This window comes from Terrapene carolina, unplaced genomic scaffold (assembly GCF_002925995.2).
Source record: "Terrapene carolina triunguis isolate 2854851 unplaced genomic scaffold, T_m_triunguis-2.0 Scaffold231, whole genome shotgun sequence".
Classification (NCBI taxonomy): domain Eukaryota; kingdom Metazoa; phylum Chordata; order Testudines; family Emydidae; genus Terrapene; species Terrapene triunguis.
In genome coordinates, this window is record NW_020664582.1 from 18,318,527 (window position 1) to 18,344,085 (window position 25,559).

General features: G+C 57.0%; 4 protein-coding genes across 4 annotated transcripts in view; 2 read left to right on the forward strand and 2 right to left on the reverse strand.

Moving 5' to 3' along the window:
• Window positions 1-3,028, forward strand: part of GIT1 (GIT ArfGAP 1) — a 28,968-nt gene extending 25,940 nt beyond the window's left edge. Inside the window, exons 15-20 of the mRNA XM_029912536.1 lie at window positions 402-455; window positions 976-1,062; window positions 1,357-1,433; window positions 1,807-1,989; window positions 2,389-2,452; window positions 2,564-3,028. Of these exons, the coding sequence (XP_029768396.1) occupies window positions 402-455; window positions 976-1,062; window positions 1,357-1,433; window positions 1,807-1,989; window positions 2,389-2,452; window positions 2,564-2,776 (678 nt within the window). The 3' untranslated portion in view covers window positions 2,777-3,028. The remainder of the gene's footprint in view (window positions 1-401; window positions 456-975; window positions 1,063-1,356; window positions 1,434-1,806; window positions 1,990-2,388; window positions 2,453-2,563) is intronic.
• Window positions 3,029-3,598: 570 nt separating this feature from the next.
• On the reverse strand, window positions 3,599-7,493 carry TP53I13 (tumor protein p53 inducible protein 13). Its single transcript, XM_029912537.1, has 4 exons — window positions 7,393-7,493; window positions 6,687-6,792; window positions 3,985-4,660; window positions 3,599-3,796 (listed from the first exon to the last, which is right to left on the reverse strand). The coding sequence occupies exons 1-4, from the start codon at window positions 7,491-7,493 to the stop codon at window positions 3,687-3,689; spliced, it is 993 nt and encodes a 330-aa protein (XP_029768397.1). The 3' UTR covers window positions 3,599-3,686.
• Window positions 7,494-9,400: 1,907 nt separating this feature from the next.
• ABHD15 (abhydrolase domain containing 15) lies at window positions 9,401-15,096 on the forward strand. The gene is made up of 2 exons (XM_024217549.3): window positions 9,401-10,837; window positions 13,235-15,096. Exons 1-2 carry the CDS (start codon window positions 9,978-9,980, stop codon window positions 13,731-13,733), a joined length of 1,359 nt encoding a protein of 452 aa, XP_024073317.2. The 5' UTR covers window positions 9,401-9,977; the 3' UTR covers window positions 13,734-15,096.
• Window positions 15,097-21,398: 6,302 nt separating this feature from the next.
• The window catches only part of TAOK1 (TAO kinase 1), a 72,225-nt gene continuing 68,064 nt past the window's right edge, over window positions 21,399-25,559 (reverse strand). Inside the window, exon 21 of the mRNA XM_029912501.1 lies at window positions 21,399-24,443. Within this exon, the coding sequence (XP_029768361.1) occupies window positions 23,982-24,443 (462 nt within the window). The 3' untranslated portion in view covers window positions 21,399-23,981. The remainder of the gene's footprint in view (window positions 24,444-25,559) is intronic.

Below are 25,559 nucleotides of genomic sequence, written 5' to 3' on the forward strand. Positions count from 1 at the left end.
CCGCCTGGCGCTCTGTGGGCTCCATGGCTCAGGGCCCCCCATGCCCACTCCAGGTCTCTGCCACCGGGTGCTGGCAGAGGGCACCATGCTGCCAGCCAGCATGCTGCGAGATCAGTGCCCTCTTGGCAGCAGCATGGCCTAGAGGGACCAGCCCCTGGACTCCTGGGTCCTAACCCCAGCTCTGAGGCCTGGTCTGTGTGAATGGGGCCTGGGCTGCCCAGTGAGTGCCGATGCTGCTTGTCAGTGGCCACGAGGCAGCTGGACTCCCCACGGTGGTGTCTGAGGGGGGCTGACGGGGCATGGCGCTGACTGGGGCACGGGGGGCCTGAGCCGCCCCGCTGGCGGTGGGGCAGGGCACTGTTGGGAGCAGCTCTGGGGGGTAACGTTTGCTGTGTCCCCAGGAGGTGGAGGATGAAGCGGTGTACTCCACGCACATCCCGGCCAGCGGGTACCGGGTAAGGGGGCCAGGGCATCGGGCGGGGTGGGGGGGTGGAGGGACGGTGAGCCGCAGAGAGATCCTGGGACTGGCTTCCTGTGGGGGAGAGGGGGGGAGCCCAATGGGTCATGCTCACCCTGCTATAAGTGTGATAAACGCCCCCCGTGCCCGTGGGGGGGGACGCTGGCCCTGTGGCACCGGAGAAGGGGTGCACTGCAGTCTGCGTGCCTTGCCGGCGCCTCCCCCCAGGGAGAGCCCTGCTGCCCTCTCTCCACGGTGTGCGTGGGCAGCCCAGCCCTGCCCCCCACCGCTCTCTGTGCGCATGTCGCAGTGCGGGGGGTTAGCGTGGGACCCCCAGTGGGCCAGGGCCTGAGGGGCGGCTGCTGCCAGCTGGAGCCCCGGTGCAGCCACTTTGGACGGGGTAACTCGTCATCGATTGGGAGTCGGGTGTTCCTCGCGCGTGCCAATGGGCCGTCTGTACGGGGAGGGGCTGGCACCTTTCGTACCCACTTGCCCCGTCTCTCCCTGTCCTCTTTCAGATCCGGAAGGGGGTGTCTGCCTCCTTGGTGCCTTTCCCCCCCTCCTCCCCGCTGCTCTCCGGCGTGCAGGATGGCGCCCGCCACATGGTGACGTACTCGCTCTGAACCAAGGGGGAGGGACCAGCCATGGGGCAGACGAGTGGGGCTTAAGCCCTCGATGCTGGGTGTTGGGGGTGCCCATCTCTGGGTGGGTGGAGTGGCTGCATCGTCCCTGTGTCCGTCACTGGGGCAGATTCCAGCCCTATGCCTGGGGTGGGGGAGAGCTCTGTACAGGGAGCCCCATGACGGGGTTCCCCAGCCCCATGGGGGAGGGGGGGTCATGGACCCCGTGGGGAGCTGGGGGTGGAGCCTGCACCTGACGCTGCTCCACCTCCCCTCTAGACCAGCAAGCTGGACCGGCACGGCAGCGGGACTGACAGCGACTATGACAACACACAGGCTGGCGAGGCACTGCTCAGGTCAGGGGCGGGGCCAGGGAGGTGCTGCTCAGGTCAGGGGCGGGGCCTGGCAGGGTGGGGCGGGGCCAGGGAGATGCTCCTCAGGGGAGGGGCGGGGCTTGGTGGGGGGCAGGGCTAGGGAGATACTGATCAGGGGAGGGGCGGGGCCGAGGTGCACTTGGCGGCTCTCCAGGCCCGGTGCCCATGCTGGCGGGCAGAGCGCTGGGAATCCCACCCAGCGTTGGTGTGCAGCCCCTGAGGCAAGGGCCCTGGAGCAGCCTGGGGCAGGTCTCCTGGCGAGTGAACGCCTCCCATGGGCCTGGCACAGCCCCCTCCCTGGCTGGACCGGGGGTTGCCCTGGTTCATGGCCTGCTGCCCGGCTCCGTCCCTGCAGCATGGACGGGAAGCGGTTCCTGGACCTGGGGAAGGACGACGACTTCCACGCGGAGCTGGAGGCCCTGGACGGGGAGCTGGACCCCGGGCTGCCCAGCACCGAGGACGTGATCCTGAAGACCGAGCAGGTCACCAAGAACATCCAGGAGCTGCTGCGGGCTGCCCAGGAGTTCAAGCATGACAGGTAGGGGCGGAACTGGGGCTGGGGGCTCAGAGCCCTGGGCACTAGAGCTGAGCCCCCCCTTTCCTGGCCAGGTTCCTCATGGTGGGGGAGGGGCTGGGGGCTGGATCCTGCCAGCCAACGACCCCCTGCAGTTCCGGTTGGTCTAAGGGCTCTGCCTCAGTATCTCTTGGGCCGTTGTGTGCTGCTGCCACTGCCCATCCCCCAGAAGTGGCTGCATTGCTGGGGGTAGGGAGTAGGCTGCTCCAGCTCCCAGCTGCTGGTATGGCCATTTTCTCCACTGGGTGTCTGCTGGGGGTTGGGTGCGGGAGCTGGAGCCACCTGGCGTCCCGGATACGCCCCACTGGGGGTGGGACTCGTGCTGTGGCTGGGCCAGGCCTCACAGCTCTGCCTTCTCCCCAGCTTCGTGCCCTGCTCCGAGAAGATCCACTCCGCCGTCACCGAGATGGCCTCGCTCTTCCCCAAGGTAAGAGGGGCCAGTCTGTCCTGTGCCCAGGGTTCCACCCCTGTCCTGCCCCCGGCGCCCCTGCCTGGCAGCGGGAGCTGAGCCCCAAGGCCTGTCTCTGCCCTGCTGCAGAAGCCAGCCCTGGAGACGGTGCGCAGCTCCCTGCGGCTGCTCAACGCCAGCGCCTACCGGCTGCAGAGCGAGTGCCGCAAGACCATGCCGCCGGAGCCTGGCGCGCCCGTGGACTACCAGCTCCTGACGCAGCAGGTCATCCAGTGTGCCTACGACATCGCCAAGGCCGCCAAGCAGCTAGTCACCATCACCACCCGTGAGAAGAAGCAGTGAGGCCTGGTCCCTGCCTGGCGGCTCCCCCCCGGGCAGGACGTGGGGCTGGGGAATAGCCAACGCAAGTGTCCTTAGTCTGCCCCTGGGACCTGAGCACGTGCCATTCCTGGCCCCCCGTGCTGCCAGCGTGGGGCTCCGGCCGTGCCCCCTCCCCCCACACTGCCAGTGTCCTGGCGTGGCACTGGCCCAGCCCCCTCCCCCACGCAGCAGCCCTATGGACACTCCCCGCTGGAGCAGGTGCCAATGCCCAGCTGCGTGTGCCCCCCTGTACATAGCCCCTCATTCTGTTCTCCCAGCCCCACCTGCCCTCAGCCAAGGAACCACTAACTGGGCAGCGGGGAGCCCTCGGCCCTCTCCCCCGCCCCCTGTACAGCGTGTGTAGCTGTCTGTGGTGGGCAGAGCAGCCGCCCCCATAGCGGTCTCAGCCCACAGCATTACACTGGACCCGGAGCCCAGCCATGGCTGGCGACCGGCATGTTCTCCCTGTGTGTGAGTGTGAGCCCCCAGCCTCTCCCCATGCACGGCTGCTCCGCGGCAGGCTCCTCGCCTCATGCCCAGCCCCTGGGCCCTCCCCCACTGCCCCAGGAGCTGAGTCTGGATTTCGCTCTACAGCCCAAGTCCCAGGAGCTGGGTGCCCGGGGAAGCAGTGGGGAAGGGGCGGAGAAGAGCCCAGGCTGGCTGGGGCCTGTACGGCCAGGTGTGTACTGTACATTTGTATCAAATAAAGTTGTGACTGTGGCCCTGTCTGCCAGCAGCCCCGGCTCGCCCCTGGCCAGCCCTTCCTGCCCTCCGCCCAGCAGGGGCAGCCAGACGCAGCAACTCTCTTCAAACACTTTATTCAGCAGAAAGCGGGAGCTGCCCCCGCAGCACAGCCCTGGCCCCAGGTGTGTCTGTGCCCACGCGCTCCCCGCTAGTCCGAGCTCTCGCTCGACGCCCCCTGGAGCAGCAGCCGCCTCTGCTGGGGCCGCTGCCGCTTCTTGCGCCTGCTGGGGGCCGACAGGAGCCGCCTCTTGAGCAGAGCTGCACAGAGACAGAGCGTGGTCAGGCCCCGCCGGAGGGGGCTGCTGTGGGCACTCTCCCGAGGGGACGGGGGGAAGTAAGGTGCTGTGGGCACTCACGCGGGGGGGGGGGCTGGGGGCGCTCTCCCGAGGGGGGAAGGAAGGTGCTGTGGGCACTCTCCCGAGGGGAGGGGGGCTGTGCGCACTCACCGGCCAGGGGCTCCTGCCCCGCGTCGCCCGGGGCCCAGTAGAGGCTCTGGCTCTTGCGGAACTTGCGGTGGAGCCGGGTGTACAGGATGGCGAGGGTCAGCACCACCAGCAGGAAGGTCAGGGCACTGGCGGCCCAGGCCGCTTCCTCCGTGCGGGGCGTGGGCACGTAGGCCTGTGGGGCCTGCCCCTCCGGCACGGCTCCCCGCTGGGCCACAGCGTTGGGACACGAGCATGCCAGGCGCCCAGGGCCCTCCTGCACTTGGGGCGTTGGGGGGGGCAGAGCCGCAGACCCCTTGACACCTCCTGGAGTTGCACTGGCCTGCGGCAGAGCGTCTGTTGGTGGCAGCATGGGGGCTGAGTGCTGCCCAGCTGTGGCTCGGGTGCTCAGGGAGCTGCCAGAGGGTGGCGCTGTGTCCAGGTGATTCCGGTCACCTCTGGGCTCAAGGGTCGCCCCACCCCATGCCTGGCTGTGGCCAGGGCCCACGCTGGCTCCTGGGAGCTCTGGTGTCGGGCTCCCCGACCTGTTCCTGCTGCTGCCACTGATCCTGGAGCGTGGCTGGAGGTGGCCCTCGGGCACCGGTAGTGCCTTGTCCAGCACATGGGGGGCTCGCCGGGCTGCCATGGGCCTCCCCCCCACAGAGCGTGAGCGGCGGGGTCTGGGGTGCTTCAGCAAGGCCTGGGGGGTGAGAAGGGGGGGTCAGAAATGGGGAGCACCTGCTGGTTCCCCTGTAAGACTAGTGCCAGCCCCCCAGGGCCCACAGTGCCAACTCCACCCCATTTGCCACGGAGGGGACGGGAATAACCTGCAGCCAGGTACAGAGCTGGACTGGGACTCCCATCCCTTTCCTCCGTCAACGCCACCTCCACTATGGGACCTGCTGACAGCTGGCCCCTAGACCCCTTACATGTGGCCGTGCTCACCTGCCCGCATTGCCCCAGGGCCACACCACCGGCCGCCCCCTTCCATCCCAGACCCTCTGGATGCTTGTCCACGGCCTCCGCCAGCTCCCCGTGCCATCTCCAGCATGGCACCCCTCACGGCCAGTGCCAGGCGCTGGGGACAGGGGTCAGGTCAGAGGGCGAGTGACCCACCTCACGGGCATTGGGCATCCAGGCAGGAAAACCTGTAAACACACAAAGTGCCAGGTGGCGGCCCACCAGAGGCTGACTTTGACCCAAATTGGCAGAAAGCTTCTAAATACAATTGCTAATGCAGGTGTGGAGTGCGACCAGTCCTGGTCTGGTAAGTTTGGGAAGTATTTAGCTCCAGGTGATAGATCAGCAAATACCGTACCTAGCTCTAAGGGACAACCCAGGGAATTCCGGCCCAGTCAGAAAAATAATGGAGCAAATAATCAAGGAATCACTTTGGAAGCAGCTACAAGATAATACGGTGATAAGTCAAGAACAAATCATGTCAAACTAACCTACTGGCCTCCTCTGACAGGGTAAGAGCCTTGTGATGGGGGAGGGGAACGGTAGAGCTCGACTTTAGTAAGGCTTCTGGTGTGGAGTCACGTGACCTCACAAGCAAACTAGGGAAAGAGCCTAGACAAACCTACTATAAGTTGGGTGCAAAACTGGCTGGAAAACCGTTCCTAGAGAGTAGTTACCAGTGGCTCACAGTCAGGATGGACGGGCAGAACGAGTGGGGTCCCGCTGGGATTGGGTCTGGTCAATAGCTTCATCAGGGATATCGATAATAGCAAAGAGAGTGCACAGATAAAGTCTGCGGTCGATACCAAGCTGGGAGAGCAGGCGCGGTAGGGAAGATGCGGTGCGCTCTGATGCATGCGGCTGTGACAGTGACAAATGCAGCAACGGCGCATCGGACACGTCAGAGACAGATACTGCAAACCGCGCAAAGGACGTTGCATTAGCCATGCAGTAGTTCTATGTAGGGGTTACATACAAGTCGCTGGGTATACTGCAGTATTCCCACAATATACTCTCACAAGACATTCTGCAGCCCTTCGACGAAGGGACCTTACTGTCATGTTAGTACTTTACATGTACTGTCGTTGTAGTCAGTGACAGTAGGAAATAATTACAGTCGTTGTCCCATGTCTGCTTTACACTAGTCTCTCTGGCCGAGCAGAAATCTGTTTTATAATTACATTTTTTCAAATCAGTCCATTGCACAACGTGTGACAAATATTGAGATGTATTACATGGTACAGAGACACTCATGCTGTCCTGTCACCACAGCCTTTTGCTTTAACCAAAGGCAAAAAGGTTCAGGAAAATGCACAAACTATCTCCTGAGGCAAAATGTTTCCCCCACTCTCCAGAACAGGACTACGCTGAGGACACACTTGCATTACCAATGGTATTTAGAAGCTTTCTGCACAATTAGACTCTGGGTCCTTGAGGAATGGCCCTTGCTGGGATTTCATGTTTTGGGATTGGATGCCTGATAACATTGAAAAGTTACATGATATCAAAAACCGGCCCCACTTCCTGCCTCTGCACCCGCCATGGGATGCCCACTGGGCATCTGCCGAACGTGGGAGCAATGCCATTTTCCTAGCTGCTGGCTTACTCCCTAGTGCCCAAAATGGGTCTGGGCTGGTCGACTGCTGGGGGTGTGTGCACTGAGGACATCAGCCCCTGTGACTCTGCCCCCCACCCACTAGCCCAGGCAGCTCTGCTCTGGCCCCAGATTCTCCAGCCAGCCCCTGCCCGTGCAGGCCCCGACTCACCCGCTCCTGCATGACGCTGCCGTGGAGGGTCAGGATGTGTTGGACCAGCCGGGCCTGGAGGCTGGGCAGGGGGCCCGGGTGATGGAGGAAGGCACCCCGCTCCGTGCTGGGGGGGGAGAGAAGAGGCATGTCAGTGGAGCAGGGGCAGAGGCCGACTCCTGCATGCTAGCAAGGGTCTGCAGCCTGACCCTCGCTCCGAGGGGTGCAAAGGTGAAAGGCTGGCAGGACTACAGCCCTGCTGCGGGGGAGACGCGCTGTCACCCCGGGGCCTGGCGCAGCCGGGTGGGGGAGCAGGGTGCGGGGCACCCCGTCCCCCGGCCTCTCGGCTCTGTGCCTCGGGCTCACGCACCTCGTGCTGGGGCGACAGAAGGGCACACGCCGGCCACAGCCCCCAGCAGGCGGTGGGGCCCACTGCCAGGGGGCAAAGCCAGGGCTGGAGCGGCCCTTCCACACCTCCCCGCCCCACAGCGCCCCCTCTGCCCCCGGCCCCCTTTGGGGCGTGACCCCCTGGTGCGCACGCTCAGCCCCCTGCCAGCCCGGTGCTAACAGCTGAGCGTGGCCCCCCCCCCCCCCCCCCCCCCGCCCCGGTGCCCCCCCCCGCGCCCCGGGGGGTCGCAGGCCTCCGAGCGCCCCACATCGCTGGCGGGGGCGGGGGCGGGGGCAGAGCCGGGGCCCCACCCAGCCACATGCTGCCGGCGGCGCTGACCTGCGAGCCGGGCCCGGCGGGAGCAAACGGGCGCCGCCGCCAGCCCCGGGCCCGGGCGTGTGGGGCTCCAGGGCAGGGCTGCCATCTGGGCACCGTCTCATTGGCTCAGCCGCGGGAGGGCGGGTCCCGGGCAGCCAATGGGAGCGGGCGAGAGGGCGGTGTAGGATTTAAAGGGGAAGGCGCCGCCCGGGCGGGCCGGGGGGGGGCCGCGGGGGGGGGGGGGGGGGCAGTGCCAGGACCCAGCCCTGTCACGTGACGACGGTGGGGCGGGATCTGTAAGGGGGCAGCACGTGCCCTCGGACGGACGGACAGACAGACAGACAGCAATCTGCCCGCTCTAGGCGCTGGCACCGGGGGGGGGGGGGCCAGCCGCGCGCCGCCCCCCGCCAGGGGGTCCCTGCTGCTGGGCACCCTGGGGCTCTGGCATGGCTGGGGCCGGTGAGCGGGGTCCTGCCGCCTGGGGGGAGCCGGGGCTGCCCCGCGGGAGACCAAGCCAGCGCCAGCGCCAACCGCAACGGCAAGTTCAGGAACAAACCTTAATGCGCGAGGGACCCCAAGTCCCTGCCGGGCCCTGCCCGCCCCTCAGGCCCTGCCCCTCGCCAGCCAGAGCCCGCCTCCCCCTGCCGGGCCCTGCCCGCCCCCCCCCAGGGGGATGGGCACTGGGGGGGCCGGGGCAGGGGGGGCTGGGGGGTATGGGGCAGTGGGGGGCTGGGGAGTAGGGGGCGGTACGGGGCCAGGATATGGGGCAGTGGGAGGCTGGAGGGTACGGGGTAGGAGGGCCTGGGGGTCTGGGGGTATGGGGGGCCAGGCAGCAGTACCGAGCCGGGGACATGGGGCAGTGGGGGGCCAGGGAGCAGGGGGCGGTACAGGTCTGGGGGGTACAGGGTGGGGAGGCTGGGGGGTAAGGGGCAATGGGAACAGGGCAGCCCCTGGGATCTGCCAGGTCCCAGGGTGGGCACATTTCTGTTCTAAGCCGTGAGGTCCCGTGTGGAGCCCCCGCCCCATGGCTTTGCCTACATGGCCTGTAGGCGAGAGGCCCTGTCCTGGGCAGACCCAGCCTGGGGGCCCCTGGAGCCACCCCGTGTGGACTTTGTCCAGTGCGCCTGGGAGAGGAGCTGGGGGCAGAGCACTTTGCCCAGGGCCTTGGCGCTGGTGGCAGGATTAGCGGCCCCAGCAGCCTTTCACCTTCCTCACCCTTGCCGGCTGCCACAGAAGCTGCACATGCCCCCATGTGCCCAGGGGGCTTTCCTGCCCCGGAGAAACAGAATCCTCCCTCCTGCCCGGCCCACGGCCCCCCAGGCGCCGCAGCGCGAGGCTCAGGGAGGGACGGGGTCTGTGTGCAGAGCGCCCCACTGAACGGTGCACACAGACCTCGCTCGGGGCCCAGGACAAGAGAAAAGGAAGGGGCGAAGAGCAGGTTCACAGCCTGAGCCTACAAAGTCACCCACCAGCACTCAGCCCTGGATCGGGGCCTTAAAGCGCACCGAGGAACAAGGGCCTGCCCCTCCCCAAGGGCTGTGGGGTAGAGGGAACAGGAGGGGGGTGAATTACCCCCCAGCGCTGGGAGCCACCCTGGTGCTCAGGGGCCTGCAGGGCTGGTACAGGGTGTAATGGCTCCCTTTCTGTGCCACTCGGGGGGGGGGGGGGGGCGGCGGGCAGAGTGCTTTGCTAGGGAAAATTCCCAGCAGCCTAGGCCTCTCCCTGAGAAACCCTCCCCCTGCAGCCGAGCCGTGGGGCAGCACCTCTGCTCCGCGCCTGCAGCCGAGCCGTGGGGCAGTACCTCTGCTCCGCGCCTGCAGCCGAGCCGGGGGGTAGTACCTCTGCTCCGCGCCTGCAGCCGAGCCGTGGGGCAGCATGCCCGCTCCGCGCCTGCAGCCGAGCCGTGGGTTTAGGCCGGAAGAGCCATGCACTCATTTCACCTGAACTCCAGTATGCCCACGTCAACGCCCTTCGCCTGGTCACTCCTGCGTGTGCCCCATTCCCTGCTTCCGGCCGGGCGCCTGGCTCCTCCAGCAGCTCAGCCTGGCCAGGCATCTGCACTGCTTGCCCACCCCAGGAACTGAGCCGCTCGTTCTCTGCATGAGGAGTGTGGCACCACGCGGGGGCAGGAGGCGAGCTCTCTGCCTCCCCAGCTGGTGTGGAAAGAGGCAGGAATGCTTTACGCTGGGGGCCCCATGCAGTGCACAGGCCCTGGAGGGCAGGCACCAGCCCCACACCACAGATCAGCCAGGGGAGGGGTGGGTTATTCAAGGCCTGATGTCCCTGCCTATGAGTGCAGATGCCAGTGGCTGGTGCCCCCCAGCCCCCGAGACCTGCTCCAGGTACAGGGAAAGGCCAGTGCACAAAGACACCCCTCCCCAGCCCCCCTTCGCCCCCCCCAGCCTGCCAGCCCCTGGCTGGAGAGAGGATCCTCAAGGCAGCTAGCCAGGGCCATGGTGAGAGCGCCCGGCAGGGGAAGGGTTAACGCTTGCACAACCCCCATCCAATCCGCGCACTCGCCCTCAAACAAATCCATTATTTGCTAATGCGGAGTCCAGGCAGGGGGCTCCGGGAGACACTTCTTCCCCAGCTGGGCGAGGCACCTCATGCTGGCACTAGGGAGCCTTGCGGCCTGGGCCTTGGCTTTAGCCCTCCTCTGCCTCCTAGCCACAGAGCTCTGGGGGCCAGGCTGGGGCAGCTTGCTCCCCAGCCGCAAGCCAGGGGGTGCAGGCGAGGAAGACGATGGGGACAATGTCATTGGGGAAGAGGGGCCCGGGGCAGGGCGCTGCAGACTCATCTGCAAATCCTCCGCCCTGGCCCAGAGCCTGCTGATGAGCCTGCGACGGGGTGCTGCCCTGCAGAGCGGGCGCTGGCTGTGGAGGACCTGGCCTCAGCTCCAGACCATGTTCCAGCTCCTCTTCCCCCCTGCCCGCCAGCCCGAGCTGGCCCGGGAGCTCCTGCAGCTGGCTGATGGGGGCCTGGTTGCCCTGGACTGGGTCATGGGGCCCCGTGGCACCAGCAAGAGGAGTAGAGCAACCACTGCCTTTGGCACTGCCCCGGTGCTGCTTGTCCTCCCCAATGCCTCCGGGAAGGTCACCAGAGGCGTCCTGCACCTCTGCCTGCTGGCCCTGGAGCAGGGCTACAAGCCAGTCATCTTCAACCGCAGGGGTCACAACGGCAGCCCGCTTGCCAGCCTGAAGCTGCAGGCCTTCGGGGACCCAGGCGACCTCAAGGAGGCGGTGACGTACATCCGCATGCGGCAGCCAGGTTCCTCGCTCTGCGCCGTGAGCGAGGGCTCCGGCTCGGGCCTGCTCCTCTCCTACCTGGGGGAGTGCGGCTCCTCCAGCTATCTGGCTGCAGCGTCTTGCATCTCGCCCGTGTTCAGGTGCCAGGAGTGGCTGGAGACCGGGTGCCCCTGGCTGTATGAGTGGAGTCTGCTCCTGCACCAGAAACGAGGCCTCAGCAGGTGGGTACTTTCCCGAGCTCCTCCCCTGCTCTCTCGGCTGCACTTCTTCTTCTGCGGGCACCCAGGGGGTGGCAGGAAAAGGAACAAAGTTCTTTGGCAGGGCTGGGGTGGTGGGGCAGGGGTGACGTAGGGTAGATTTGGGGATCCCAGGGGTGGGGTAGCCAGGGGCTGCAGATCAGGATTGAGGGGCACTGGCAGGTCAGCGCATGGGCACCACCCTGCACTTTCACAAGCACGTTGACTCAGGCCTGGCCGGAGCAGATGGATGCGGAGCCCGGGGGTGAGGGGATAAGACATGCAGAGGTTGTGCAGTTAGCTGGAGAGAGCAGGGAGCACGCAGGCGGGAGCCGGGAGGCCCAACAGATGAGAGCAGCTCAACACTACAGTTCCTGAACGCTCGCTCCTCTGAGCGTGGAGTGCAGCCCTGCGAGGAGCCAGCGCCAGCTGACAGCCCCGCTACATGCTCTGTGCCGCATGCTTTGGGGGGACGATGGGAGTGAGTGGGGAGCCCCCTGTGTCCAGCAGCAGGCATGTGTTGGGGGGATTGTTAAAAGCAAAGTCACCTTGTTCCAACACCGACAGGCACATTAGAAATGCCCCAGACCCAGTTTAAAAGCTTCTGTCAAAACTCCCTGGAGCCGGGCAGCAAGGGAAGGGCCTGGCTGGGCGAGGAAAGCTAAGGTCACTGCCTCAGAAGTCCCAAGACAATACCCACCAGCCTGCCCGAGTTTGAAACAGCTCTGCTGAAGTTTTACCTCTCCGCCCAGAAACCACCACTCAGCTCTCCATGGAGATAGATCTGCCCTGGGGTAACTGCTCAGCCCAGCCACACGCCCCGCTGCGGGCTCCTGGCGCCCAGCTGGTATACCACTGACTGTACTGGCACAGGTACAACGGTACGGCCCCCGCCTGAGGGCACAGCGATACTGGTATAAAGGTGCTTTGCACCAGCCCAGCTAGTCCCATAGGGGAGGGGAATAAGCTATACAGGTGTGGACACCTAGAACCCTCTAGAACTGCATCCACACCAGAGCTGTAACCAGAGTGGCACCACAACTGAGTTATCCGGGGAGACAGTGTGTGTGTGTGTGTAGAGCAGGCCTTGGATGTGCTGGGTAAGGGCAGACACACCAGCCACGCCATCTCAAAATCCTCCCTTCTAGGAGAGTCAAGGCAAGCAGCTTCAGAATGGCAGCAGGACCCCACTGGACCTCAGCTTCCCCTGGCCAGTCTGCTGCCGGGGGCACCTGATTGGGGTGATGTTGCCTGTCTGCACTCATTACCCTTGAGTGCCCCCCCCCCCCGCTGCTAGCGAGAGAGCCCCAGCCGCAATGCAGCCTGAGGACCATCAATGGACAATTCCAGGAACATGGAGAAGTCCAATGGCCCCAGGGGCTACCTCGGGGGGTGCTAGGGGAAGGAAGGTGCCCTGGGGAGGGAGAAAGCCATGCTCAGGAGGCCAGCCCAGAGGCAGGCGGACTCTCGTGCTCCTGAATTGGATTGTTATTGTTCTGGGCTGCATGGAGTCCCTCGCTCCGCGCGTGGGAGCCAGGGATGCCCTGCCCTTAGGGGTAGTGCATTTGGTGCCACTCACCCTGGGGTGGTCGCGGGGTTCCTCACGCACAGCATGGCCCGCTCGCCATCTCCCACACTGAAATGCTGCAGCAGCCTCAGCCTGCTGTCATGGAAACCAGAGCCATGGACGGGAGGCCAGGTGCTAGGATTCTCCTCGTCGCTATGGTTTCCAACCCAAGTGACCAAAATGACAAACGAGCGAGAAACTCGCCTCCTTTCCTGCAGCAGGGAAGGGCTGGACCCACAGAGCCCCCAGGCCACCCCTGCCCCAACAACAGCTGCCATGGGGCCCTTCTGATCTCAACGGGCAGGGACTGCAAAAGCAGAGGCATTCAATGGCCACGTACACCCGCGGCGCTAACTGGCTGTAGGTTTGGGTGGAACGGGCTAGAAGCAGGGCACCCTGGACCCAGCTCCCCCGGGTGGGGCCTGGGGAAGGTGCAGAGAGGAGTTCAAAGGCCTTATGCAAACTGGGTGTGTCACGAACGCAGGGGCGGATGCACACAAACACTATGGCCTAGCCAAGCATTTGTAACGTGCCCATCACCATGGTATCTAGCACCCCTGCCATGTTGTGGCTTCAGGCTCCCACTAAGCCAAACAGACTAGGCACTGGAGGTAGGATTCAGGAGCGCCTACCCCAGAACCGCTGCAGGGCAGTGCCACTAGCCAGCTATGGCAGCCGTTGGACACGCGTCTCCAGCGTGAAACACTTGAGAAATCTGATAGCATCCAGCAGGGGGCAGCGATGTGCTGGTGAATGACAAGGACACAGGCGCTCCATGTGAGAGCGCCCCTGCCTGTTGCCTTTGTCCCTCCTAGGTATGCCACCGCGCTGGCAGAGGTTGTGGAGACAGGCAGGCTGTTCAGGAGCTGCTCGCTCCGGGAATTCGAGGAAACCCTCTTTTGCCAGACCAAGAGGCACCCTGTCACCTGGGACGCTTACTGGGATCGCAACGACCCGCTCCGGGAGGTGGATGAAACAGCCGTCCCGGTCCTGTGCATCTGCAGCGCCGACGACCCCGTCCGGGGACCTCCGGCCAGCACCCTCCCCATGGAGCTCTTCCACAGCAGTCCCTACTTCTTCCTGCTGCTGACACCACACGGCGGGCACTGCGGCTTCCTGAGGGAGGGGCCCTGCTCCTGGAGCCACGAGGTGACGCTGGAGTACTTCACGGCCGTCGCGGAGTTCTTTCGCACGGAGGAGAGGCTGAAGGGGCTGCACCGGTACAGGAGGGGCGTCCTGCAGAAGAGAGAGGCTTCCTCCGCCGCCTGCCACCTCCAGGAGATCTTCAGCTGGCAGAGGTCCTACACCAGGTAGCGCCAGGCAGGTGCTGCGTCTAGCACCTCTCCATAGCGTCCCTGGGAGAGGCTGTCCAAGGGCCATGCAGCACTGCGCAGTCACCCCCCAATGTTGCACAGCCTTCCCCTTGCGCGCTCGCACCCGCATGGCAGGCACTGCGCACACAGGCCCGGTCATCCCCCCCCCCACAGAAGCAGACTGTTGAAAGCCCACCTGGCTGACATGACTGGTGTGTTCCCACCACATTGGAAATGGCCCAGGCTGCGCACTGTCAGGGCTGGGTGCGGCTAATTGAGCCTCCCCCTGTGCCTATGAAACTCCACTAGCTCATGCACTTCCCAGCGGCCAGCCCGAGCGTGCTGGGGTGGGAAAGCGCCCCCTGGTCAAAGCAATCTCCATCGTGCCCCTGCCACGGGAGGGCGCTGTGCTGCTGAAGGAACTGCGTTCAGGGGAGATGTGACGCCCATGCCCTGATCCTCGGGTGCTCTCCACAGGAGGCGGCATTAGCTCCAGAGTCCTGGCTAAATCCCACCTTTCAAAACCTGCAGCAGACGCTCCATGTACTAAAATTACTTTATTACAGTTGATTTTTTAACATTTCCTTTGCTCTGTTACAAAGGATACTTACAAACAAAATATTACATACGACCTTATTTTCTCTTCTCTTATTTTCTGACAACTTGGTAACAGCTTTAAATGCACAATCTATACAATTAATACAGGTTATATATGAGCACTAATGTATGTTGAACCAGAAGGATACCAGAATACGGACAATATACTGTACAATAAGCCTTATCAGTTAGTGCTTGTGGCATTTTCTACCAAAAGGAAAATGCACACCTGTAGACTCACCCATCCCAGCTGGTGCTAACAGAAACGTGAGCAGGAAGGAGTCCAGTTTTCCTGTTTTAACCCTTGGTGATCCATCCCTGTAGGAATCGGGCTTTAAAGACTCAGGCCTCTGTTCACTATAATGGCGTGGGCAGCACCCCCCATGATAAAGTGATGGCCGGCTCCTGGCCTTGCTTTGTTAAAGCCATGTTTACACCCCCACCCCCAATGCCCCAGAATGAACAAGCCCTCTACTGGCCAAGGACAGAGGCTGGGGCCTTGGGGAAGAGTTGTTGGTCATGAGCTGAAGGTTGTTAGGGAAGCGGGGAGGGAGGGGGAGGAGAAGTAAACACATTACTTGGTGTCTGTGAACATCCCTCTTCCCACTCACGTTAGCAGGCAGACAGCAAGGGGTGTAACAATGACCCCACAGGCGGAAGCCGAGAGGGACACGGGTATTTTAACTCCCACTACCATTGTGGGAACCTGGCTACATGCTGCAGCCTTCATGCCAGCTGAGCTCCCACCGCAGGTCATGGCAGCTGTGCCTGTGTCCGGGCTGTGGCGAGAACACGTGGGACTTGGGGTAGCTCTGCAGCTATCTAGTTAAAGCCAAGCTTTGCCTTCATTTTGCAACCGCCAGATTTGTGCTGCTACAGGTGTGCGCTTGCCCTCCTCCCCATGCGTTACCTAGAACTGATAAGGTGACATTTTTATTTTCTTTTAAAGCAACTGACAGTGAAGCATTTTTAGCTGACTGGCAAAAGACCAGGCATTCACCCGGAAGCTGCACATGGAAAATACACCCCCCCACCCCGGTTCCCCCAAAAAGTGTGGAGGAAGAAAATCCAAGAAAGTAAAAAAGCCAGGTTCAAGTTAAAATTTCTTTTAGTTTACACAATACTTGTGCAACCAACCAACCAAACAGAAGCGTGCTGGAAATCATGAAAACAAAAGGGAAAGTGATATACAAAATGAAACATAGAAATAAGATATCTGGCTGACTGGTAGAAGAATAAATCATTCTGGGTTACAAACAGATTATACATTCCAGACGCTCCGAACGCAGTGGGGTAACTTCTGTTCAATTTGTTAATAGTTATGTTAGAATTCTCAAGTTTGTCTTTAAAGTCTTCATAATACAAGCAATAAGCTATTTTTAAAAATATACACTATACACACCTCACACAGCCTTCTCCTACCCCTCTTAATGCATGGTATGCTACCTCTCTTGTATACTAAACCAAGGGGGTTCTGACAGCTAACATCCTCCTGGTAATCCGGCATTTTCATCACTGTTTGCCTTAAGTTTTAAATGGGTTAATGATTTCCATGGAAGAACATAAATAGGAATTTTAGCAACCCAAGTGTTAATAAAAACGTCTTCAGCATTTACAATTTTCAAGTCGGTATAATTCTGTATCTGATTTTTAGTGTTAATGTATCTACATCAGACCCACCCCCCATTTGAGTTGGTTTGGTCAGATTAAAGTGTCCCTCTTCCAAGCAAGATCAGGTGAAAGCTGAGAGGGGTTAGGAGAAGGAAGGTAGGTTGAAGAAAGGAAGCAGGTGGTTTTGATTGCCAGGAACCACACCCGCCACCCACGCCTCTCCATCTCTGCATTTCCTTCCCTCTTTGATCCTGTCAGTGTCTTGAAGAGTTCACATCCCAACAGCCTCCAGGGAAACTTAAACATCTTCCAATGACTGGTCTCCCTAGTGGTAATTTTTCTTTTCTTGTAGACCTCTAGCTCTCAGAGCTATTCCAGGGTTGCAGCTTTGCCTATGCCATGAGATACTCAGTGAAGGTGGGACAAGTGAGGTGAGACAGATTATTTCATTCATATGCAATCCAAGGGAAAAGACTCTCTAATTTAGTAATGGGTGTTGAAAACAAAAACTACAATGCAAGCCAGCTGTAGCCTACAGCTCAACCACCTAAGCATCTGCCTGCAGGGCAGTGGGAGTACACCCACCAGTCTGCACGGAGAGCCTGCTCGATGGCAGAAAACTGTCCCCCAACCTCTGCATGTTCCATTCCCTGACCACATGCGATTTCCAGGAGAACACACCATGCCTCAGCAATGCATTTAGTCAAGTGAAACTTAAGCAAATGACCATTTCCAAGCAAGAATTTGCCTCCAATGCTTTCAGGTGGCCCTAGTCTAACACTGATGCCAAGCCATGCAAACGCAGCGATTACATACTTCAGTTCATTAACAACTGTGTGCTCATTTCCAAACTCTGCTGAGCTCAGAGTTGCCATAGAAATGTGTTATACTGGCACTAAAAGCAGGCAACGAGCTTCATAAAATTAATTTATTCTCCAATGGTTTACATGCTCTTTAGATTATCCTGGCATCAAAACCCTTTGTGTGTGTGTGTGGGGGGAATATGTATTTTCTGTACAATTCTTTAAATACAATAAAAGGGTGCTGTTAAAAGGGACAGCGAGAAATTGGGCTTTGTTTATGTGAGTTTCAACCCCAGAAAAAGCTCCACGTCAACACTTCTATCCTTTGCACTGTCCACATCCCTGCACTTTGCATTTAGACTGAAAGGGCAGAGGTTTTGCATACACGCATCTAAAACACAGGGGACCCATATAGAAGATATGGATCAATCATGTTTTGTTAGTTCCAGAAGCATTTCCACCTGGGCAGAAAATTAAGCCATTATTCTCCCTTATCTTCCCCCCCACCCCCATCCTTACGATATTTAAGCATGAATCCTTAGTGTCACACGGGCAACTGAAGGGGTTAGATGCAGGCTGCGCTACAACTGGCAACGACAGTAGCTCCTCTCTAGTTGGCACATACTGTATCTATAAACTTTAGTACAAAAACTTAAAAAATACAGGAACTAGGTCAATTTGTTAACTACATATTTACAGATAATTACAATATTTTCACTCACAATCATTAACCCGATTGTCAGTGAAAATGTGAACAGTACACGTTCTGAGGTACCCGTACTGGGAGGGGGACAGGAGATACCCCTGATTTTGTGCACGTTGGGGGGTGGTAACTCCCGTCTCTCATTGGCAGACTACCGACAGACTTCCAGGCTGAGCATGTGGCTGCAGAGGGGCTAACCCCGGATTTACAGAACATGGCTAGATGGCAGAGAGGTGGGGTAAATGTACCTCCAAAAGCACAAGCACGCCGAGGCCCACAGCTTGGGTCAGCTGCTTGGTTGCTGCTGTATGCGTTATTTATCCAGCCCTCTCTAGCTGAGCCAGGCTTTCTTCCTCCAGCATTTAGCCAAGGGTTGGGAACGGGGTATCCCAGGCATGAGAGTGACCCTGACAGACCCAATTGGTTGAGTTCTGTTACACAACAGGAATCAGGGTTATCTGCGTCTGTCTCTCTTTTGGGGTAATGTTTTAATAAAACCACTAAGTCAGCTGGCTTCTTCCCAGATCTGACAGCCCCCTGCACCCCTCAGCACAGTCTCGCAAACATTTCTCCACTGGCTCCCATGGAAACGAATCCTGACAGTGCAAACTCAAACGAACACAGCAAGACATACATCAATCCCAAGTTCTTGCTACAGGCACCAAACTTTCTTAAGGACACAAACCCCACTTCTAGGCTCACAATCTGACTGGAGTCCAGGGGAGCGCGGGGGTGGAACCGTGTCATGGTCTTTAAACCAGGAGCATGGACAGTTTTAAAAGAACAGACACTCCTGCTGACAGGGTAGGGAAGCCAAAAGCTTGGAGACACTGAAAAAGAAAGGTTACAAACCTGCTTTCAAAGGAACCACACTGCTGAGAGTAACTATAACCCACAGGAACAGGTGTCTGGGGGCTTCCTTTTGGTATGTACACACCACCGCCATGAGGAAGAGACACCTTATGTGTGGCATGCTGTTACGCTAGCGAGGTCTGAGACTGCAGGAACATGCCCCACTAACAAAGAGATGCCCTTCATATGTGCAACTCTGACCTGACACATGCAGGAACCGACACCTCTCCCCAAACTGCCAGACGCCTCACTGCTATCCAAGGGTGGGGGTGGGGTAGGGGGAGGAGTGATGCCAGGAACCTGAAGGTTTCCAGACCTAGAAAATCAGGTTCTAAGGGCTGACTCTGTCCAGCTGTTACCCCATCACTCAGAAGCCTGCAGCATTACATGGGCACACAGAACTGGCATCAAGGATGAAAATGATGCTGTTCCCAGCACACAGTCCATTGGTGGTGGGGAACCAGACTTAGAGACACGTGTCCATGCTCTGGAAGGAATGGGTGGGGAGAAGGATAAAGAATGGAGCTAATAAGAAGTAACTTCACAGTTTTATCTTATGTTTTGGCCTTAGCTTAATGCACATGGAACAACAACAAAGGTGCAGAGAGCAGAGTTTATAGTTCGTGGCAGCTGATCCCCAGAAATGTAGAAAGTTAATGAAGACTATACGGGGTTTGTGATCTTTTGAGATGAACTATGCCTAGGGATTCTGAGCTCAGACTGCAGAACATTTCACTCTTACGTACCACTGCCTTTCCCCACAGCACACGGACTACAAGCATACTGCAAACAGCACCAGTAGCTCCCCACGCCGCTTCCCTAGTGCAATGCAAACTTGCTTTCTGCGCTGCCTTCTAACTTCGCTGTACCCTTCACGAGCGCTCTTCCCTCCTCTCACATGCCTGCAGCAGCTACAGAACCCTCCAACATCCCGCACAACGCAGGGCAGGATTTAAACCAGCGCTTGCCCACTCCATTCAACCCTTGTGCACTTCTGCTCACATCCTCCCCCTAACACAGCCCTGCTGCACAAATTGTCCTGTCAGCTTATCAGCTGAGGGAATGCTAAGTGCCCTGACAGAAATGCACAACATGAGTTGTGTGCGCGCATACACACACACACACACACACACACAGAGCATATAAATATACACAAATGAGATACCATTAGATAGATCTCCAGAGAGATGTGCGTATTTAACAGAGTAACAGTAGATATTGGTATAATACGATTTATTTTCGCCAATAAAGAGTGGACAGGATCAAGGTTTTGAGTTCAACAGGCCATTTTCCCCTTTGTGATAATAAGCAGTATTATTCCAGTATCCACCATCGTGTACTCTGTGCAGGTTTTATTGACAACGTGCAACATTCTGCTTAATAAAAGTTAACTGCAGCTGTACTGAAAGTACAGCAGCTCTAGTCTGCCCCAAGGCAGGACTTGTAGATAAAAAATATCCGCGGGGACTTCTCCATTCAATGTTTTGTTACTGTACAGTACCGTGTTTGTTTTTCAACCCCTTGGAAGTTTACAGGGTTAGATTGCATGCAGGTGAAAGTTCCAGTGTTGTGCCCAAGGAATTAAGTGCACAACAGTCAATGGGAATGGGGGAGGTGCCTGTTTTCCAGAACCCACAACAAACAAAGCACACGTGGTCCCTTTCACTGATTTTAATGAACAAAACCAAAAGAAGTGTAATATGATTAAAGAGGTGAAAAATGCCAACTCTCCTGCTATTGAGCCTCTGGACTAAACTTTAATCAGAGTTTAAGGTCTGTGCAAAGGGCAAAAAAACCAAACACACAGAATAATATACTGTAGGTGTCAAGCTGGCACCAGTATTTTAAAATACTGTCATAAAAATTGTAAAGTAATATTCACAGTCATTTTCCCAGTGTTAATCCTCACATAGAAGATGGAAAACGAGCATCTTGCTGAGACACTGGGAGTAGTTTTCACAATTTACAGTATTTTTAAAGCCCTGGTTGGGGCGTGAGTGAGGGGGTGGGTACAGGACAGCGCGGCGGCGAGAGGGGGCGGGTGGGTAGGTACAGTACAGCGCGACGGCGGCCTGAGGGGGCGGGTGGTACAATACAGCAGGACGGCGTGAGTGGGTGGGTGTAGTACAGCGCGACGGCGGTGTGAGTGAGGGGGTGGATACAGTGCAGCGGCATGAGGGGGGGGGTACAGTGCAGTGCGGCGGCGTGAGGGGGCGGGGACAGTGCAGCACGGCGGGGGGGTGAGGGGGGGGGGGGGGCGGGGGGGGGGGGGTACAGGGCAGCACGGGGGTGGTGGGGGGGGGCGGAGGGTACAGTACAGCGCAGCATCAGCGTCAGGGAGTGGAGGGGTACAGTACAGCATGGCGGTGCAAGGGGATGGGTACAGAACAGCCCGACAGCGGCGTGAGAGGGCGGGTGGGTACAGTGCAGCATGGCTGCGGTGTGAGGGGGCGGGGGGGGGTACAGTATAGTGCGTCATCGTCGTGAGGGGGCGTGAGGGTACAGTGCAGCGCGACGGAGGTGTGAGGGGGCAGGGGGTACAGTGCAGCGTAGTGGCGGTGTGAGGGGTACAGTGCAGCACGGCGGCGTGAGGGGGCGGGGGGGGTACAGTGCAGCGTGGCAGCGGTGTGAGGGGTACAGTGTAGCGCGGCGGTGTGGTACAGTGCAGCGCGGCGGTGTCAGGGGGCGGGTACAGTACAGCATGATGGCAGTGTGAGGTGGTGGATGGGTACAGTACAGCGTGGCGGCATTGTGAGGGGGCGGGTGGGTACAGGACAATGTGGAGTAGTTAGTTTTAATTTTTAAAAATGGAGTTTGCAAACTGATTCAGAAAGTGATTGCGTCTCTGGACTATTTTGATTTGATATTTATACATATATCTCACAAAGATATTTATGTGATATATATGATGATATCTATAACATATACATTATATATACACTAATTTATCTCCTCGTATACCTCCACTACACAATATGAAGCGATTTCCACAGATTACAACAACTGAGTAATTGGGAGACATCTCTTGAGATCAAACTCACTCGGAAGGTAGCTTCTGTTCCCCACGTGTACACACAGAGACACACACATTTAGACAAGGTTGATCTGAATCAGTTTTTGCAAACTATTTTAATTAAAATATTAACTCATTGGAATAGTCCAGGTCTGCACATGATATACATGTAAAAATGGTTACTACACAATTCTTTTGGATACAAAAAAGCCAATATGGGATAGACATCATTTGGGTCCAGCATTTAGTCATGCTTTACATTACACAAATAGAGGTTTGAGGGAACTCTTCTTGAAGTAGCTCAATTTAAGCCAGAGACTTTGGCCAAATTCAAACCATAACAGAAGCAAAAGAATGAAACCCCTGAATTTTGAAGTACAGTGCCTGTCACTGCTGCTGTCTGGGATTCTGAGGAGGTGAGAACTCCTAAACATCGCATATTAGCACCATGCTCTGGATACACCCTCCACACCAAGCTGGTAAGATCCAATAGAGGTTTTTGGCTTTTGATTTTTTTTTTCTTAAGACAGGAAAATGAAGGTGATTTTCCTTAATTTCATTTGAATGTTTTAATGCAAAAGAACAGCTAGAAGAGAAAACATCCATCCCACAGAGAGACGTGTTTCAAGGGGAATAGGGGGTCAGAGAGTTCATCTTTGTCCCAAACATATCTGTCCTACAGGGTAACCAATGGGAATATTCCTCAGTGGCTCCACCGCCTCATCCCAAATGTCTGCGTTCACTGTTAATACTACCAGGCCCTGCCAAAGAGTTAATCAAACGTATTTTGGTATAGTGTCCATCTTTGTTCCGAGTGAGATGATATACCGAGACACTGGAAATCCTGGAGTTTGGATTCACCAGACACTGGCTAAGAGTTAAGGATCTGGAGTGGATTTTAATTTAGTTAACAAAAGAATGTCACACTGTTGAGAAAACTGAACAGCAGCGAGACACTGGAGTATTCCTATATAAATATGTCACATGACAAACACATTCGGAAAACCTTGCTTTTGAGCCCTATAAACATGTTAAAGGCAAATCCTAGAGTTAGCAGCTAGTGTTTTCTTCAAGATGATTAGTGTGCAAGGAAAGTCATTTACAAAGAACTCTGGCTGGTCAGTTCCCAGGAAGAAAATCTTTACCTCAAACCCAGCTTAATCTACCTGCTCTCATCTGAATCTCATGGTGCTGACCTGCCCAGAACTCCCCACAACTGGGACTAGGCTTTCACGACACCTCCCACTTCCAGCATTAAGGGTCGAGACCTAGCCACAAAAGTCATTCCATTTATTTTCAGACTCCCTGACCTTTTTAATTTAATTTTTTTAAATTTATTTCCCAACCTCTTTTGCTCCTTTCAGTAGTACAGCAGCTCTGATAAGAGCCATCTGGAAATAGTGCTTCCTACATGTGGTGTGACATGCTGCCAAATGATCACAAAGTCTCAATGGCCTGTAAAGTTGTAAAGTACTGCGGCAACCAAAATAATATAAAGGAGCCTCACATGCAGCAAGATCTACAGTGGTGATGTAGGTTAGTCAGCAACTGGTAAAGAGTCATTGGCTCAGCTCCTCCTGGTACACTATGGCAACTAAACATTTAAACAGTTGGCTACACTCGACATGTAAACAGGAAATTGCAACAAGCCAAAAGGTAATAAATTGGTGTATGTAGTGTAGTAATGAAAACCCCGATCAATGGCATTTTGTGACTATGGCAACTTTCAAAATACCTCTGGCATTTCGGATTGATTGGCTGTAAGTCCAAGGTTTCTGAAGAACAGAGCAAAAGAACTATTTAGGGCTCCACGAATTATTCCGATGCTTAGCTAAGGTGAGATGTCACAGTATTAGCCATACAAGCGCATTATTTATGCTCTTCTTCCCAACCTCCTCCGAAGCACAACACCCCTGCCACCAGCACAGCCAGGGGAGTGCAAAGATGCTAGGCTGGATTTTCAACATTTCCAGCCCTCCCCCCTGCACACACATCTACCAATGTGGTGCCCAGCAAGCTCCCCTATGCCCTTGGAGAAGGCTCATCCCTTAGTGCAAGAGAGCGTGCACTTGGGTGGCAAGGGTCTGTGTGATCCCTCTCATCTCAGCAGGCAAAGCCTTTCCTCTTGCCCCTCTACCTCACCTACAGTTCCTTTAATCCCTCTCCTCCTGAGGCTACACCTGGAAATGTGGCCAATTTCATGATAAACAATGGGCAGAAAATACAGCTGCTCCTCTGCCAGATAGTGACTTATTTCAGCCCCCCGGGTCTGCTCAGGTGGCTGTTACGATTTTTGGACATTAGCGAAGGTTTGAACTCTTCCTACCACTCTGTAGGGACGGGGTGATGAAAGCAGTCTGAGGCCCTTGTGCAGCTTTAATGCCATATCCAACAGCCAACTTCTCTGACTAGTTGCATATATGTCTTAGATCCCCTCCCCAGTCCCCCCCAAAACATAAAAATTAAAAAAACCAAACCCTGCAGCCAAATACTATGACATCCCAGTTAGTAAACACAAAACAGAGTGCTTTACAAAATGAATACAATACTCCATGTTCACCCAGCATCACACTGCAGTCCCACACTGAGGAGGCTGCTGGGACGTATCTGTAGGCAGTTTCTGTTGGCAGACAGCTCCAGTGGAATTGCCACCCTCAGTTCTTGTTTAAGTTATGTATAAGACATGTGTGAACCATTGGATATTTGTGAAGTAACACTTGTGCTCCTGCTCATGCCCTGCTCCGTCCGTCCCCCAGAAGCAGTCCGCCTCAGAGCCTGGGGGCTGTTGCGGACCCCTATAGCACTACCTCGAGGTACCCCTTGCATGGGCCCTGAGGGGTGACCCCATGGCTGGGGTCCACCTTGCATTGGATGGCCCCAAGCTTGTGGTGGGCCACCCATGGGATGACCCCAGTGAGGTCCCGCACCCCCAGTAGGATTGTGGGACCAGCCAGAAGCTCCCGGGTAGCTGTGGCTGAACGCCTCGGGGGAGAGATTAGACAGAACCATGTTACTGAAACCTAGCCTCATGCTTTCTGAATCAAAGGCTTCGATCTCGCGGGCTTGACGCTCCAGCAGGCTTCGTATCCGTTCGGTGCGCTCATTCTGCAATGCCAGCATCTCCTCCTCAATCTGAGGGAAGGAAAGAGAAAAGGGAGTCTGTAGCAGCAGCACACCTCTAGAGATACAGCAAGCGCAACCGGATTCATTGCAATGGTGAGTTTATAGTATCCGTGGCCTTGCTGTTCAACCAAAGACTAGAGCAGCTGCACAGGCCAGATGCACACTCTCCATTATGAATGCAAAACGACAATCCAGGGTTTCTCGGACACGTGGACCTGTGCACAGAAAAGTAAGAGGGGCTGGACAGCAGGGCTGAAACCCAGGCTTGCGGAGTTACGCCATCCTATTTCCTGGTGTTTCACACATTACATCGGGGCTTTTGGGATTCAAATCCAAAATTGCAGCTATGTCTTCAGAAGCTCATATTTCAAATCTAAGATGCAGCAGCGAAATCTGCTGACACACCCTGACCAAGGGACAAGGTGCTTCGAGCAGAATGACTGCATGGTCATCAGTCACCTGTCAATGCAACATCAACTGGTCTGAACTGCTGGCAGCTGAACCTAGTGACCACAACTCTCCTCCAGAATGGCAATTCACTAACAGACCTGCCTGGCTTCCCCTTCATAGCCGGTCTTGCAATTGGTTTTGGCTTATGTTCATCACTTTGACCTTACTCCTTTCCTAAATTGGTTTCTAATGTCTCATTACCCTGCTGCTCTCTCTTACATGTGATCAATGGGGCGTCTTCCCTCTTCAAGAACAAAACAGTAACGTAGGTGGAGATAGCTGCATTCTGGGCAGATTATTAGCTGGATGATTTGCAAATGATCAACTGAGTTGGGAGCATCTCCAGCTCTTGATACAATACTGTCTCTCTTCAGTAAGAACATCCCAAATCACTTTTTAATGGCCCTTGTGCAAGGCATCAACATCAGCTATTTAGGCACAGGGATTATGGTGCACAGGCCTCCTGATGGCCCCCTGCGGAAAGGTGAATTTTGGCCTGCAATTTATTATCTCCTCTTGCTGAAATTCCTGGGGTTAAACACTCAGACCAAAGAATTGCTCCATTATTTCTCCATGCCACCGAAGAGCCATTATTGGGCTTGGTCACAAAGAATGAAGGGAAGGAAAAAAACAGCAACAGATTCTGCTTGAACTTTGTTTGCATGCTGACATCTC